Source organism: Pangasianodon hypophthalmus, chromosome 26, assembly GCF_027358585.1.
Source record: "Pangasianodon hypophthalmus isolate fPanHyp1 chromosome 26, fPanHyp1.pri, whole genome shotgun sequence".
Classification (NCBI taxonomy): domain Eukaryota; kingdom Metazoa; phylum Chordata; class Actinopteri; order Siluriformes; family Pangasiidae; genus Pangasianodon; species Pangasianodon hypophthalmus.
Genome location: NC_069735.1, coordinates 5,951,434 through 5,967,696, shown reverse-complemented (window position 1 = coordinate 5,967,696; position 16,263 = coordinate 5,951,434). Strand labels below are relative to the sequence as shown.

The window sequence follows — 16,263 nt, the reverse complement described above, 5'->3', positions numbered from 1 at the left end:
GAAAGAAAAGGAGAGGAGATGTTTAGATATAAGGAGAGATTAAAAAAGGGGTCAAGAAACAAGATGAGAAGAGAGAGAAAAAGAAGGGTTTGGAAGCGGTGGAGAGAAGAGAGCCAAAACTTAAATGTGATCCAATTTTTAATACTCCAGAGGCAACATTTCCATTATACATGGTCCAGGTTGCCTTTAGTGGAAATTTCCATGTGATGAAAGCTCAGATGGGTGGAACTCACCTGGATGACTGCTTTCTTGTCAGCACGTGGCAGACTCTTAGACTGACGCTCAGCCTCCTCCCACTCTCTCATCACCTACACAACACAATGTAAATTTTAGTGCCTGTATTTGTTTTTCGATGGTTTTCACCATAGCATGTTCATCCAGACAGCTTCATGGAAAAGAGGACTTAAAGGGGCATTTGACACAGCATCTCATCCTTCTGATCCACTTTTCTGACCACCTCTGCACACTCATTCACACCCAGGGGCAATTTAGGGTCACCAACCGACCCACAGGCATGTTTGTAGGAGGTGGGACACCCCCATGGACATGGGGAGAACATGTGAAACTCCACACAGACAGGCCCTGGAGCTGTGAGGCAGCAACGCTATGCTGTTCCACCCATCTTTATTATCTTCACACATTTATATTTGCAATTAATTTTTCCCTTTAACATGTTTAATCTGTTGCTCAACAACTGCCAAGAGAAAATCCCTGTATGAGAAAACTTACTAAGAAAATCACTTCTGATGCAGAATAACAGTGTATAAACATTAAGAGATCAAGAAATAGAACTGATGCCAATAACATGGACGCGTTCGACGTCAAGTGGTAGAATCCCTTCTGAAATATTACCCTTAAATATTACCCTTAAAATATACTTCAAGCAAGAAGGAAGCAAATGAAGAAGAACTATTTCATACATTTGACCTTGCTGTGACCTTGACCCTGTTTGGACTAATTTCAAAATCTGATCAGTTCAACTGAATTTTCTACAATGATTATTCCATATAAATCCTATAAACATTCAACTAAACGTTAAAGAGAATCTCGGACAGACGCAAGGCTGGACAACCCGAAAACATGCCTCCACTTTCCCGTTATTTGTAAAACAACCATTATCTACCTGTCTGTCTGCTGTCTCTGTCTTTCTCTAGCTCTCTGACTCATTCTCTCTCTTCCTTTCTTGCCCTAGAGTATAAATTGAGCAGTCCTCTTGTAAGATATGGCATTACACATGATACTTTTTTCCACATGAAATACGTCCAGGTGTAAATACAAACTGCATATGCAACCAGTTTTTATCTTTACTGTATGCACACACGCGCACAAGCCAAGCTCACTCGCACGCGTCTGTAGTCATAAATTCATTCCCAAACGCATTAATCATGACTTAATCTTGGATCTAGGCATCTTTGCTGCAGGCTAGCACTTGTCAGTAATAGAGCTTCTCAGCAGTAAATATTTTATATATGAACAAATGAAATGATCTTGAATGAAATAAAATGTTATTAAAGTCTAAAGCAATCACTATTATCTTTCTCTCTGACCTGGGACATCCTCTCACGATGTTTGGCTTCCAGGCTCTCCTTGGCCTTCTGAAAGTGTGCGTGCTCGTTCTCATCTGCTGGCGTCTCCAGGTAGCGGTCTACTGCGTCCGGAGAGCTTGGAGAAGTGGTGGGCACTACAGATGGACAGAGAGAGGGAAGAAGTGGAAGAAATGGAGAGATGGCAGATAGTAGGGAAAAAAAGAAATGAACAATAAGATGATTAGCTAAAAGTAGACTAGAAGAGAGCTTGTTGCCATCAGCAACAACATATCACACGTCCAGCTGTAATCGTATTAGTCATTGAAAGGGACAGGTTAAAAAGAGGAAACAGGAAAATTAGTCTGAAAACAGCCCGAAAGTAATGAGAGATCCACCGCTTTGAAAAGCGAAACAGTAACGCGAAAAGCAAAAAAGCTGAAGTGACAACACTTTAATCACTTTTTTTTTTAAAAAAAGATAAATTATTAAATATTACAGCACTGAAGTCATCAACTATATCAGCAAGCTCAAATGTTTGCACCCACGTTGATATCCTTATGTATCCTGTTAATTTATATAAATGTGCCTCATTAACATGTCTAATGACTTACAATAATGAATACATATTTACTTTATTACGTCTTATTATGGCCTGAGAAGAATCCGATTCAAAGCATCAAGCAGTTTGTTGTGAGCTGTCACTTATCACTTAAAACAGCAAATAGTAACCTTTCACACAACAGGAGGAGGATATAAAAAGATACACAAACTTGCATTAACCTTAACTTATATTGGTGGCTTAATCATTTCAAAGTAAGGGCATGCAAAGGGTTTGCACTCAACCCCTGAGGAGGAGGAGATTATAAAGATAAAAGATACTTTCTCTCTTTAAATATTTTTGTCTTGGACACATGGCTGAGAAACCATTCATGGATTTTTCAGCCTGACAGGTTATATGTGGGAGAATAGCTCCCGACCTGGTAAAGGATACAGCTTGCTTGGGCACAAAAGTGAGCTGGATTACAGTTTTCACATAAACATACATAACTTTCCATCTTTAAAAAATATGTGTGTATATACACTCACTGAGCACTTTATTAGGAACACCTGTACAGATACTCATTCATGCAATTATCTAATCAGCCATTTGTGTGGCAGCAGTGCAATGCATAAAATCATGCAGATACGGGCCAGCAGACTAAGGTAATGTTCACAGCAACCATCAGAATGGGGTAAAAATGTGATCTCAGTGATTTTGACCGTGGCAATGATTGTTGGTGCCAGACGGGCTGGTTTGAGTATTTCTGTAACTGCTGATCTCCTGGGATTTTCATGCACAACAGTCTCTAGAGTTTACTCAGAACGGTGCAATTAAAAAAAAACATCCAGTGAGCAGCTGTTCTGTGGATGGAAACGCCTTGTTGATGAGAGAGGTCAGTGGAGAATGGCCAGACTTGTTTGAGCTAACAAAGGCTTCAGTAACTCAGATAACCACTCTGTACAACTGTGGTGAGCAGAAAAGCATATCAGGATGCGCAGCACGCCATACCTTGAGGCAAATGGGCTACAACAGCAGAAGACTACGTCAGCTTCCACTTCTGTCAGCCAAGAACAGAAAGCTGTGGCTGCAGTGGGCACAAGCTCACCAAAATGTTCAAAGTTCCTCAGTGGCCTTCCCAGTCACCAGATCTGAATCCAATAAAACACCTATGAGACGTGGTAGAACGGGAGATTCGCAACATGAAAGTGCACCTGAAAAATCTGCAGGAATCGCGTGATACAAAATCATAACAATATGGACCAGACTCTCACAGGAATGTTTCCAACATCTTGTGGAATCCATCATGGAATCCATTTTAAGAGCAAAGAGAGGCCCTACCCAGTATTAGTATAGTGTTCCTAATAAAGTGCTCGGTGTGTGTATTATCCACTGTAAATTTACTTGTTAGTAATTAACTGCATAATTTACTAAGTACTTCTGTGCCATGCACATATATTTCACTGGAATCTACATCACACAACTGAAAAATATCAAGTTTATTACTTTATACTGCTAAAGACAGAGTGAACAGCGGCAGCGGCACTACATGCTGATGTGCGACATGTTAATGGCAAAACCGGTGGCTCTGTTATGCTGTGGAAGTCATTTATTTACTTTTTCCTGGCATGATTTAGGTTCACTTAGAGGCACAAGTCACTGCAAAACAATACAAAGTTCTTCTGACTGATCACGTTTATCCTAGGATGAAACATTTCTATCATGACGGGTGTGGTCTCTCTGATCTCACGGGAGCTCACTGAATCATTCGTTGAGGAGGAAAATCAGCATCATAATACCAACTGAGGATATATCTTCTGGAAGAACGGTGTTCATCCCTAAAGTACGGTTCCAGAGAGGTGTAGAATCTACCCCAAGCAGCACTGAAGCTGTTCTGGTGGCCCAAAACCTTACTACACACTGCATTTTCCTTTAATTTGTCACCTGTCTGTAGGTTATAACATAATGCTACTCAAGTACCTACACAGTGCACTATATGATTAATAAAATTACTTTCGACATTCAGTCACGGAAAAAAAGGGACTGAAAACAGTAGTATATATCACAAAATATATGCATATTTTGTTTGTTGTTTATTTAATACAAAAAATATAACGTATAAAAATAAAGTATGAAATCAATTACATTTATTCAGATCCTTTTCACGATATCAGGTCAGACAGTTATATTAGGCACCTCAAATTAGACAATGGGATCTTAATCATTTGAATTTTTTTGCTCTTCAAACTGCAAATATTATGAAAATATAAACAGTATCCAAATTGGAATTTTACTTTCAGCCTGAACACATACAGGTCCAAGGCTTCTTGTTTTTGCATTAAAATACTGTATTAGGCATTTATAAAAACATTTGAAAAATAGAAATTATAACTCAAGCCTATGCACTGATCCCTGGAGAATTTCAGAAGTCTTTTCTAAACAGGATTTGGGGATTAAACCATATGGTGTAAACCATACAGTTTAAAGCTCACCTACTCCTGATCAATCCTCAATAACAGCTTCTGTGAATTTAACGTTCAGGTGGGCAATGAGTAACTGCTCAAAATTGCAATTGCAGAAACCAAACGTGCAAATACACACACTCACCAGCGAGCTTCAGCCCGTGTTAGACAGAGATCGGGCCAAGCATCTTTGTCATCGATTACACAAGCTGTGACTGAATGAGTGTGAAATATACAGTGATCGAAGTGCTAGTGTGTCATCTCAGATCCTTCGGGTGCACACAGTGGGAGGCCGGTATTGCGTGTGTGTGAGAAAGCAAGAAGGACATGGTGGTTGACATATGGTGCGTGGATGCCGACTCAGCGTGTGTGTGTGTGTGTGTGTGTGTGTTCAAGGAGCAATTCAAACTCCACACCACGGAAACAGTAAATACTACGAAGAAGACACACAGAAAGTTAGCAGAAGTGTGTGAGCGCGCAGTGCGAGGAGGATTAGCAAGGCGGACAGTGCGGTTACAGAGAGAGCTTGTGTGTCCATACACACTCGTGACTTACACACACCACTGCAGACAGATAGGCAGTATTCCTCCGACTCAAAGTTATTACGGTTGCCTCCGCAGCCCCCATAGATGAAGGGAGCGCAGCGACCCTCTTCCTTCACAAAATACCAGCGGGGCAACATGGCCCTGCATGGCCCAGTCTCTGCGTTCGCCCAACACACTTCTGAGAGAGCACACACACAACCAGTGGCTATCAATGTTTCATAGGATTCAACACTTTCGTTCCATTCTCATCCATTTTGATAAGTGTATGCAGACGTATACGCCACACACATGTGCTGACATGCATTGCATTTCTTACCTCGGACCACTTCTTCGACGGACTCAGTCGTGGTGGTTGTAGTGGTAGTCATGGCGATGCTAGTGCTCTGCTCGTTGTCATTGCGTTCATCAATCATCTCGTCATCTTCCTCCACCTCCTCCTCTTCCTCCTCCTCTTCTCCATCACCATCCTGGTCATTATCTAGACTCTCCTCTTCATCTTCAATGACTTCATCATCCTCAGCCACTGCAGGCTCCACCTCTACCTGCTGTGCTGGCTCCACCTCCCGAGTCATGCTACAAGTTGTATTGAAATTGTATTTATTTTAATATATTGAAAAGCGAAATATTTTTTAATGGGAAAGAAGTGTGTCTGAATGTACTGATGCACATTTCTGTATAATTGTGCATATTTGGACATAGAAAACAGAAACGGATCAGCAGTCAAATGTGAGTAAATCTGAGGCCAGGTTCTATGTGATTTATATTTGCAACAGATGCAAGAACATGGATATACAAAATGTCCTAGTGAGATTGAGCTACCTGCCTACAGTGTGTGTGAGGATGCATTTTTAATCACCATGGGAGCAAAAGGTCTACTGACAGAACAGAACAAACTAAATGTCGCCATAATGACAAGAAACAATGAATTATGCTACTGTAGGGATTTGGCCAGTCCACATTGAAAAAGAATTTTTATTTAAACAGAAATCTTTATTGAGCTGCAATAACACAGTGTGTGTGGGTCGAGTGTGTGGAAGCACCTGTTATCAGAATAGTCTGTCTCGGCTCCTCCCCACCAGACATCTGAATCGTCCTCCTCTGCATCTGCGTCATCCTTCTCCTGCTCCGTTTCCACTGGGCAGCACACAAACTCCACGCCACGGAAACGGTCGATGGCACATGGTAACAACATCCCATAATCGTGCAGGTTCATGGTATGATCGCTGCAAGACTAGAGAGAGGATGAAAAATGATAGAGAATAGTGGGTGCGACAGATTCAATAGCATTTAATTCGCTTTGAGATAATTTTAATTCATTCAAATGTTTACTACGGGAAGTGCAAATGCAGGCCTGCAGCAGCAAGAAGCTTGGATTTTATCTACCAAGGTTATGAGAATGATCACTGATTATTCATGGCACTGATCTAATAAGCGTAATTGGCTGATATTGTTTATTAGAGATGTTCAATAACGCTTACTGGGATAATTCACTGGAAATCCATTTAGAACAAGAGATGTGTGTCAGCGAGCTCTAATCTGTGTGAATGTGCATACAGCAAACAGGAAACTGAATTTCTGCCTCTGCTGACAGCATATTAAATGGGGCAGTCTGGGGAAAACCCAGAATTGTAATGAACTGGCATCTGATCTGGGGTGAATTCTGCCACATTGTGCCCAGTGTTACCGGGATAGGCGCCGGATCCAAGGTGACACTGACCAGGATAAAGGTCTTACAGAATGAATGAAAATGTAGTTCTGAAAAACTACAGTTTTTCCAAACCTGAAATACAGTTTCTCTTTTGGATGTATCGCAACCAAATGTAAAGTTTACAGCATTTTAAACTGTAGCTACCCCCAAAAGTGAAACTTTTCTGGTATCTGACTGCAAACTGAGCTGCCCATTTTGCTATGACATGTAGATATCCAACTACCTGATCAAAATGTGACATTGACTGCAAGAGGAAATCACACTGAGCAAGCAAAGTTTTAGGCTTCCTTAGACACATTGACTGTTTTTACCACTGCATTTGTTAAACTGGTTTCTTACACAACATGATCTTTGCCACACATTACATTTAATAAACCATCCACAACCTAGCAGAGAAGACAGCATAAAGTACTTAGAAGTAACACAGGGAAGTGACTTTTTAACAATTTGACAACTGTAAGCTAGCTATGATAAAACCAGCTATGTGTTAAGCCCTAAGCAAGTTCTTTAGCTCAGGGTCGGTTTGTGGGAGGTTATAGTTCACTCTCTATACAAGCAGTTCTGGGTTGGGAATATTGTGCCTGAGCTAATGCTAACTGCTAGGCCAATGTTAAAGTTAATCTGATAAAGGCAACTGCAGCCAAATTGACATGATCAAAATTCTATGATTGTTTTAGAAATAATGTTAAATTCTATACACATTACAATTTATATATTACAAAAATAATATGAATGATGAATGCTCAAAATAAACATCAGCATGCAGCTTGTTTGCAATGTATAAATTTAGAGAAATGGAATACATTCAGTGAATGTGAATGTCCTTACACCACATTTTCAAATTGATGTCAAAATGATTTAATGATTTAGTCTGCTACTTAGAACTGCTACTTAGAACTGCTACTTCCTTAAAATGAACTTGTACGCAGGACACTGTACCCCTAGCAAATATTAGCAAGATACTTTGTTTTTTCTATTACAGTTTTTATAACATTAAGGCTTTGAAAAGCTGCTGGTACGGGACATCCAGACCCTTCTGTATACTTGATGTGCTAAGCTCAACATGACGGTTCTATGTAGCTCAAATGAACTGGACAGTCCGTTTGTATGTTGAGTCCACTCACCTCTTTGGCCACAGTGTGCCAGTGCAGGTGACTCTCGCACATGTCCATCCGCTCCTGGTGCAGGAACTTGCACTTATCAGGAACCAGCAAAGCGTCACTCACAAATTCACCCACTGCACATCGAAACACAAGCACAAACAATAAACCCAAATACATACACACGCGCTACGCACACATGTTCTGTCCACTCCGTACCAGCGAATGTCTCACAGACACAAGAAATGACTTTTGATTTAACACCAGTACAACTGACTGTAGATTATTATCTACCACTTGCTAGCAATAAAAAGAATTATGGAAACAGACAAACAAAACTCTTTCTATGACTTGGATACTCCTGAGGGCGTGTGCGCACGGGTTTACAGTACAAAGCACAAATTTGTTGAATAGATTTATAAATATCACCATTTAGTTTTGTCTTTAGAACCAGTTATTATATTTAATAGTCATTAAATGTAATTGTAAGTTTGATTTATGAAACAGCAGAACAAATGCAAACACATGGACATATACACATGCACAGGGACACACAGACACATGGATACACAGAGACACGCTGAGACAGAGACACACGGACACGAGTACACACCGAGGCAGCGGTAAGGCACGACGACGTGCACGTGACTGCGGCACTGCTTCCGACCCTTCTTGCACCAGTTCTGGATGCTGACAGGCTGATTGGCTTCCACCACGTTTGTGATCTGCAGATCTGGGTAGACCTGAGGGAACAACATACCTTCAGAATCTTGGGGGCCAGGAAAATCACAACACAGACAGGAAATCACACAAAGTTCACTGCACATTTCATATGGTGAACATATTTCAACACTAATTACACCATCACTAATTACTCCATCACTCTACTCTGTCTAATATGTTTGACAATGTGTCTGGGTATCTTGTTTCCTTTAATCCAACATACCTGACTCATCAGCTATTTATCAAGCTTTATAAGCCGACTCAGGTGTGTCACCCAGTAATTGCATTGAAAACCACATCCCCACCCATCCTTATATCCTTTTTTTTTCCCCCTTAGGCTTTTGGATCACCACCCATTTCCACATTGTCATTTTTTAGTCCTTTGTAGCTTCCTTTATCTATGTTTTATTCCTGTCTCAATCTGTCTGTATGCTTTGGCTCTTACCTCTTGGCAGTACTGAAGGATGCCCTCCTTGGTGTTCACGCAGCTCTTGGTGCCTGAAGGGTCCGGCTCCCACTTGCCACTCTGGATGTTCATGTGCATATTGAGCTTCTCGCAAAACATGGCTACTTGTGGCTCGGCCAGTAAGCCTGGTCCTTCTTCTGATGGAACCTGAAACAAATTTTGACCAACATTAGAACATTTGTTCACAACACAACTAGGAAACGTAGAAACCCTAGGAGTTGCGTTTTTTACCGACAGTTTAGACTGGGTTATCCACCTATTTTGAAATAGGTTTCTTTTATTTGTACAGTTATGTTGCCATGAAACATATCACATATAGATATTATTTAATCTGACCCTCCCTAATTGCCATCAAAATTATCCATGTGTGTGGCCTTAGAATAATGTCCTACCTCATGTCCACACATGTCAATAGCTGGATTCATAGGTGAGTGGAAAGGAAAACAGTGGGAGTGTTCTGCATTACTCAGAGCACACCCAACTATCTGATAATGCTAAATTGCGTAACAGTGAGGAAAACTGGGACAAGCCGGATGAACATCACTGTTTACTCATGCTCCTGCACTCTACCCACCCATCTTATCACACAATCACATAGAATGCCAAACTGTTTTCCCTTCCTTCCTTAATCATCTGTAAAGGATGAACACAACACACTCAGAACATAGCAGTCGCCATTTGTGTTCGCTGGCCTAGATCCAGAATACACTGCGTTTTGTATGCAGCAATCCAGGCCTGCCCTGTGGCACTCAATTTGCCATCACCAAATCCCTGAGATGCATAAAGTCCTGCCAACAAACCCAGCTCCGTGGAAACAGGGTTGAAATGTGCTCTTGGCTCAATCAAACAGCAGTAAGGTTTGCTTAGAAGCTGACACAGACCACCTCTTGCAGGTTGTTTCCACCTGACATAATGTTCTCAATGTTCCGCTTCTATGCGAAACCTAGTGCTAATTCAATGAAATGTAATTCAGCCCAAGTGTAGGAAGCAAACCATAATATAATTCATGATATTACCTCTGGTACACGGAGGACAGCGCTGGAGTGCTGCAGAAATACGATGCACTCTGGATAGCTCATCCAAAAAAACACAAAACTGAAAGAAAAGAATCGATAACGCTACCTACAGTTCACATATTACTCCTGTTTTAAACTAGGCATGTGCACGCGTATCTGAATATCCAGTGTGAGGCTATTTATATACTGAAATCACTATTCAGGTAAATGTTATGTCCTAGTCCACATAAAGCCAGTGAGAAAAAGAAAAGACACGTCTAGCAGTATTTTGATGCAGGACGCAATACTCTTGTGGTGTACAATTTAGAGGTGCACACCGGCATTAAAAAAAGGCAATAGATATGATGCTTACCGGACAAAAGAGAGATACATTTCCAATAGTGGCATTGCACCTGCTTTGTGTTCTTCATGCTTGGTTGATTTCTGTGATTTCTATGTGCACTTGGAAAAGGTTTGCTTACATTTTCCCTTGCATTATTTAAGGGTAAAGAGTATTACCAGGTCATTCTCCAATCCCCCACCCCCCACCCTCTCTAGCAAAGAATTTTTTCCTTTTAGGTCTGTTTAATTCCGTGCAATTTATGTAAATGAGCAGCCATTTCTAACATTCAGTAAACCTCTCTAGTAAAGGGAAGGCTGGAAGGAAGACCAAGCCCCTCACTAAACCATGGCGCCGAGACAAGACGCTACGATATCGACATATACAATACAAGTACCTTCTTACAGATGGTGTACATATCATTAGAATTTCATTAGAATATGTTCACTAGCACTACAGGGGCTGCTCGGGTCTCTGTACATCAGCTGGATGGATTAGAAAAACACTGATGTGATTATAAAAGGAAGGAAAAGCCTGCCTTCAATAGGATTAATTCCTGTACCAGCTCTGTGCAAGCTGCTACCAGACTACAGAGGGCAGGACTGAGACAAACACACAGCTTTCTGTAAAACAGCTCAAGACTTTTCACCATCAAAGGTAGTTTTTAAAGGGCAACCACAGGTTACAAACCTAAACTCACATGGTCCTCACTGGGTCTAGCATTTCCATTTAGCTTAAATGTGCAACTCCTATGAGAGAATGTCTTTGTGAATGTGAATGTGACCAGAGTGAAAAGGAAGAACGCTGCTCAAAGACGGCATTGTAATGTAGAAGAAACAATGACGTAAGGGAAGGTGAAGATGGGAAGAGGGGAGTAAGGTAATGTTTTGTGCTACTTAATCATTTTAGAAGACTGAATGTGCTGGCAAGAGAACAACAGTTCTTTTGTTAAAAGTCTATGTTAGGAAAAGAGTGGACTTTGAGGACCATGTGATACAGTTTATAAACACACACACAGACACACACACAGAGCTACTTATTAGGATTTGGAAGCTGAAGTCCTTCAAGGTCATCCAAGACTACAGAGCTGGAAATCCTTTAGAGTTCACACACACAGACACACAGGCAGCATCAGGGATCCTGTAGGACCAAACAAATAAGGTTGCAGGAGCTGCTGTATCCTGCTCAGGGTCGCTGCGATTTAAATAAATTGTGTGTTTATATTTTGGGAAATACGATATGACAGACAGGTACAAACAAAATCACCAGGGGAACAGACGGGTGGAAATGAGCGGGAGTTGGTGGGATCGTTATTTTTAAGAACAGTCTGGCGCACACCTCTAAACACACCACTCCCAATTCCAGTATTTCAAACTAATGTACCAAGATACAACACCACAAGTGCCACTATAGACTTGCACCAATCAATAGTTTGAACCCAAAGAGACATTACTAGCACCTTTATGTGCTAATCTATAACTAATTACACTTGGTAAAGGTTCAGGAACAGTGCAAGTCGATACCTTGCACTTCGCACTGAGAAGCTGTACTTGAGGAAAGTAAATCTATACTTTAATCTCCAGTGAAGTGACTAAAGGATCGTCCAGTGAAGTGGAAATGATTCAAGTTAAGCTGCATTCTGCTGAAAATGCCTGGCTCCAAACTGTTGTGAATATGGTGAACGATTAACACATTTTTGTTTCTGATTCAGTTTTTATGAATTTTTATGGGTTCAGTGTTTAACCTGTAGGATTTAAAAGAAGCACAGTAGCTAGTTCTCCAAACCTCTGGAAAGATACCATTTCAGGGTATGGTTTCCTGACTCGATGAGCTAGTGCTCACATGAAAATGTGCTTAGCAGTTCTAGTATAAGACCGGCCTTACGAACTTTTATCACATTTCCAACTCATACTATAATTTAAATGACATTACATTTTTATATTATTTTAAATTTCCATTTGAATGACAGTTTTACTCTTTTATTAAAATCATATTTTTTTTCTTTCATATTTATTTCTGTTTTAGTCTTTTTTACTTCTATGAACAAGCTGAAAGGGTAAGTATTTTGTCTGATTTCTGAATGGGTGTGATGCAGGCTGGCAAGGCCCGACGTGTATTAGAATTGTTGTAGAGTTGCTGTATGTTAACACTTTAACTGCAATTTTATTCTAGCGGTTCTCAGGGGTTGGAATTTGAGCTTGAGAGTTGCTAGCAACCTTTGGCTCATAATCTAGTAGATATGATCATCTCTATATTAATGTTCATATTCAATATTCATTTGACCTGATTTATCAGGTTTCTCCTGTTTGTGTGTGTGTGTAATAGTCAGCCTTGCTGTTGTTGCTAACGCTATGCCTTTCTCAGTCTTTCCAGACCAATGCCTGATAAGCATTGCAGCGATTGCTATAAAGGGTAAACATTGAAGGTAATGAGTTTAACCTTAATTGTAGACCTAGATGCTATGTTATTATTCGAAACAAAGAGTATACCTTTGTATGAAATAGCCTTGCATTCAAAATATTCCCACATATCATACATACAGCATGTACTTACTTTCTGCCAGCCACCTTTTCTATTGATGTACTAAATCAAGCACAAGCCACACATAATAACACTGTCATGCAGCCAATCCTGTTTCTTACTGTGCTTCTCTACATTTCTCTATAAAGGAGGTGCGCCAAAAAAAAAAAAAAAATTATGGCTAACTTCTATCTACATTTGGTCCAGAACTACTACCAAAAGTTAAAACTCACTATATTTTAAGCACAAACTACAGTAAAAATGTATCTGTTCACTTATATTTCATTTAATATTCTATGTATTTTTACTTCAATGCATGAAAATGCTTTTGTACAACTCCAAGTTTTAGTTTTCAATAATGTACGCAACCTGACTCACACTCCATGCCATTTTTTTCCATTAACAAACAAGAAGAGGAGAAACAGTGCTGAGCTGGACAGAATGAGAGTAGACACGGGTAGCCACTGCTTCCTGTCTCCAAGATTCATTCTCAACCATCTGCTTACTTTCCTGCTAATTCCCTTTTCCCCTCTGGTTTATCACTGTGGAGGCAATCAGGCAGTTCTTGGTAGGCAAAGCTCTTGAGGTAATCAGATAAGGACTACAGGCCCAGGCCTGCCCAGTGATAGAGGGCTCTGAGAGCACAGGACTATGATGCTGGCACTGACACTTCTATCAGGAAAAATGGATGAAATTACAAAGATTTGCTCATTTATCCGTGCTGGAGGTTAAAAGGTGGTTGGCTTTTGACCAGTAACTGTGATGTGAGTGAACCAATAAACTGCAACGAAGTACAAGGCCTGAAAAAAATGTCCCCGTACAAATGAAGTGTAATTGTGATTCCATAAAAGGTTAACAATTGCGTATCTGAATAAACGAACACTGTGACAAGGTGCTTTGTCCAGAGACAAATGCTATTCTCATTACTACAAATTTGAGTTTTACAAATTGTTTTTAGATGTTGAGTCCACTTCAGAAGCTTCTCACACATTAATTTGATTTTCTGCCTCAATTGTTTGGATAAATTTCTTCTTTTATGACAATGATGAAAAATATATTTGAAAAAAAGAGCTTGAAATCATGGGTAATCAGGTTTAAGGTAATAATTAATAAGCCTAAAACTTCCTTGTTCAGAGTACAAAAACAAGACCATGAAGAGTCAATGCCTTCTAGTTAAATTTTTTCTAGTTTTAACCACAGCACATACCGAACTTACCTTCCAAGCATTCTGTGTATTCTAACAAGTCAAGGCATACTATGAAATAGGTAGAGGTTATTTTACCTGCGGCCCACAATGAAACACCACTCTTGACTTAGAATTCCTACTCAGGAGTAAGGAAGGTCTCCTCAGCTCCTAGTTCAGCACATGATGTCACATCAACACGGCTTCTCTCAGCATCAACAGTAAACAAAGCAGAATTTCTTTACTTTTACATATATACAAGTATTTGTTCTCTCTCAATCAACAAACAGACATATTGTACTGTTAAATATACACTATATGGTCAAAAGTTTGTGGACACCTGACCATCACAGCCATATGTGGTTCTTTCCCAAACTGCTGTCACAGAGTTGGAAGCACACAGTTGTCTAGAATGTCTTTGTATACTGTAGCATTACAATTTCCTTTCACTGGAACTACAGGGCCTAAACCCTGTTCCAGCATGACCATGCCCCTGTGCACAAAGCGAGGTCCATGAAGAGATGGTTTGCCAAGATTGGTGAAGAAGAACTTGAGTGTCCTGCACAGAGCCCTGACCTCAACCCCACTGAACACCTTTGGAATGAATTGGAACACTGACTGCAACCCAGGCCTCCCCAGAGCCACTCTCCGAAATCCAGTGGAAAGCCAACCTAGTGGCGGAGGATGTTAAAAAGAGCATATACCGTATGAGTGTGATGGTTAGGTGTCCACAAACCTTTGGCCATATAGTATATAACACTAACTACACAGTTCACTACCTGTACTTCTGAGGTAAGTCAAACACAGTATCAGTCCCTAAACACTGGCTCCATAGGAAAGCAACTCCAACCATCAACTTCTTTTAACGACAGATAGTAGAGATACCCACTACATTGAATAAATGGAGAAAATTAAACATCAGTTCAAAAACATGTATGATGCATTACTTAATGATGAAGCATTTGTCTCCACCCCACAAAACAGATTCACTATTTAGAAGCTGCTTGCATTAAAAGGACCGCTGCGTCCAGCTCACTACTAGAAGTGCAACTAATACATTTGCAGTGATCAGCGCTTTCTGTGATTGGCAAGAGGGACACGGGAGACATGCTGTCCGACCTCCCACGGGTTTGCGCCTGCCATTTGTTTATAAGTCACACCTAGCCAATTACAGTGGAGTACGGTGCTTCGGGTTTCAGAGTGCGACTTTTCCGTACTGCTGCATTCTGACTCATCTGTAATGCCTTTCCCGCACACAAAAGGCATTTGTACCTCATTCAGAAGGAAGTATAAGTCACTGGTATTTTGCAACAATTTGCAACATTTTGCAACAACTGACAAATAATGCATACAATAAAATCAACTGTTTCCTTTCTTTATTGAATGTATTTGATGTATTTTAACCCATTAAAAATATCGCCCACCTTGTAGCCATGGCCTCGGACACTGCTGAGACTACTGATCCACATTTTATTTTTACTGATCCACAGAGAATTTTATGGACCACTGTCTCACACATTGGTGACTGTTAGGGAGAGGGACACTTCCTCATCCACAAACATGATGAATATCCCTACTCCCTCCCCCATCTCCTGTGCTCATACATTTTATCACATTTGCAGGCTAAAGCCTTAGTGTGTAATCCCCTGCTACAGCTTCACAGTTAAACATGACCCGAGTCTTTGAACTTGAAAGCTGGTGGATTTACAGAATTAATCTGAGAGAATGGAAGATTGGACACTGAGAGTAAAGGAATACTAGTCGCAGTCCTTTCATTTTTCTGCAAGAAGACTTTTGGGTTTTATACAAGTATAGAAAATAAACTGTTAAAAAAGATAAAGAAACAGCAAGTAATGAATATCTCAGCTAGAAAAAAAAACAAATGGTGAACACAGACAGAGGGTTGGGTCTGTCTGAGGTAGATAATAAAAACACACTTGCAGTTCTGATAAGCCTTCTTTGTGTGTATGTATGTGTGTGTGCGCTAAATAATATCCGCTGCTGGTTGCCGCGACCGGATCCCCAGGGTGGGTGTGCAGTGCCGTGATTACAGGGTGATCGGTCTCTCGTTTCCTTTTCGTCCCACCTGCCAACATTCCACTCTGCGCTTCACCATTCCACCAACACACACCATGTGAACCAACATGACAAAGACAG

The 16,263-nt window shown here is 40.5% G+C and overlaps 1 protein-coding gene across 2 annotated transcripts in view; it reads right to left on the bottom strand.

Moving 5' to 3' along the window:
* appa (amyloid beta (A4) precursor protein a) overlaps nucleotides 1-16,263 on the bottom strand; it is a 34,376-nt gene that overhangs the window by 11,383 nt on the left and 6,730 nt on the right. Inside the window, exons 2-9 of one of the 2 annotated variants that reach the window (XM_026931625.3) lie at nucleotides 9,048-9,215; nucleotides 8,493-8,622; nucleotides 7,904-8,016; nucleotides 6,112-6,302; nucleotides 5,388-5,644; nucleotides 5,082-5,249; nucleotides 1,548-1,681; nucleotides 234-308 (exon numbers count right to left, since the gene is read on the bottom strand). In XM_026931625.3, the coding sequence (XP_026787426.1) occupies nucleotides 234-308; nucleotides 1,548-1,681; nucleotides 5,082-5,249; nucleotides 5,388-5,644; nucleotides 6,112-6,302; nucleotides 7,904-8,016; nucleotides 8,493-8,622; nucleotides 9,048-9,215 (1,236 nt within the window). The remainder of the gene's footprint in view (nucleotides 1-233; nucleotides 309-1,547; nucleotides 1,682-5,081; nucleotides 5,250-5,387; nucleotides 5,645-6,111; nucleotides 6,303-7,903; nucleotides 8,017-8,492; nucleotides 8,623-9,047; nucleotides 9,216-16,263) is intronic. The other variant, XM_026931626.3, reaches the window with a different exon arrangement.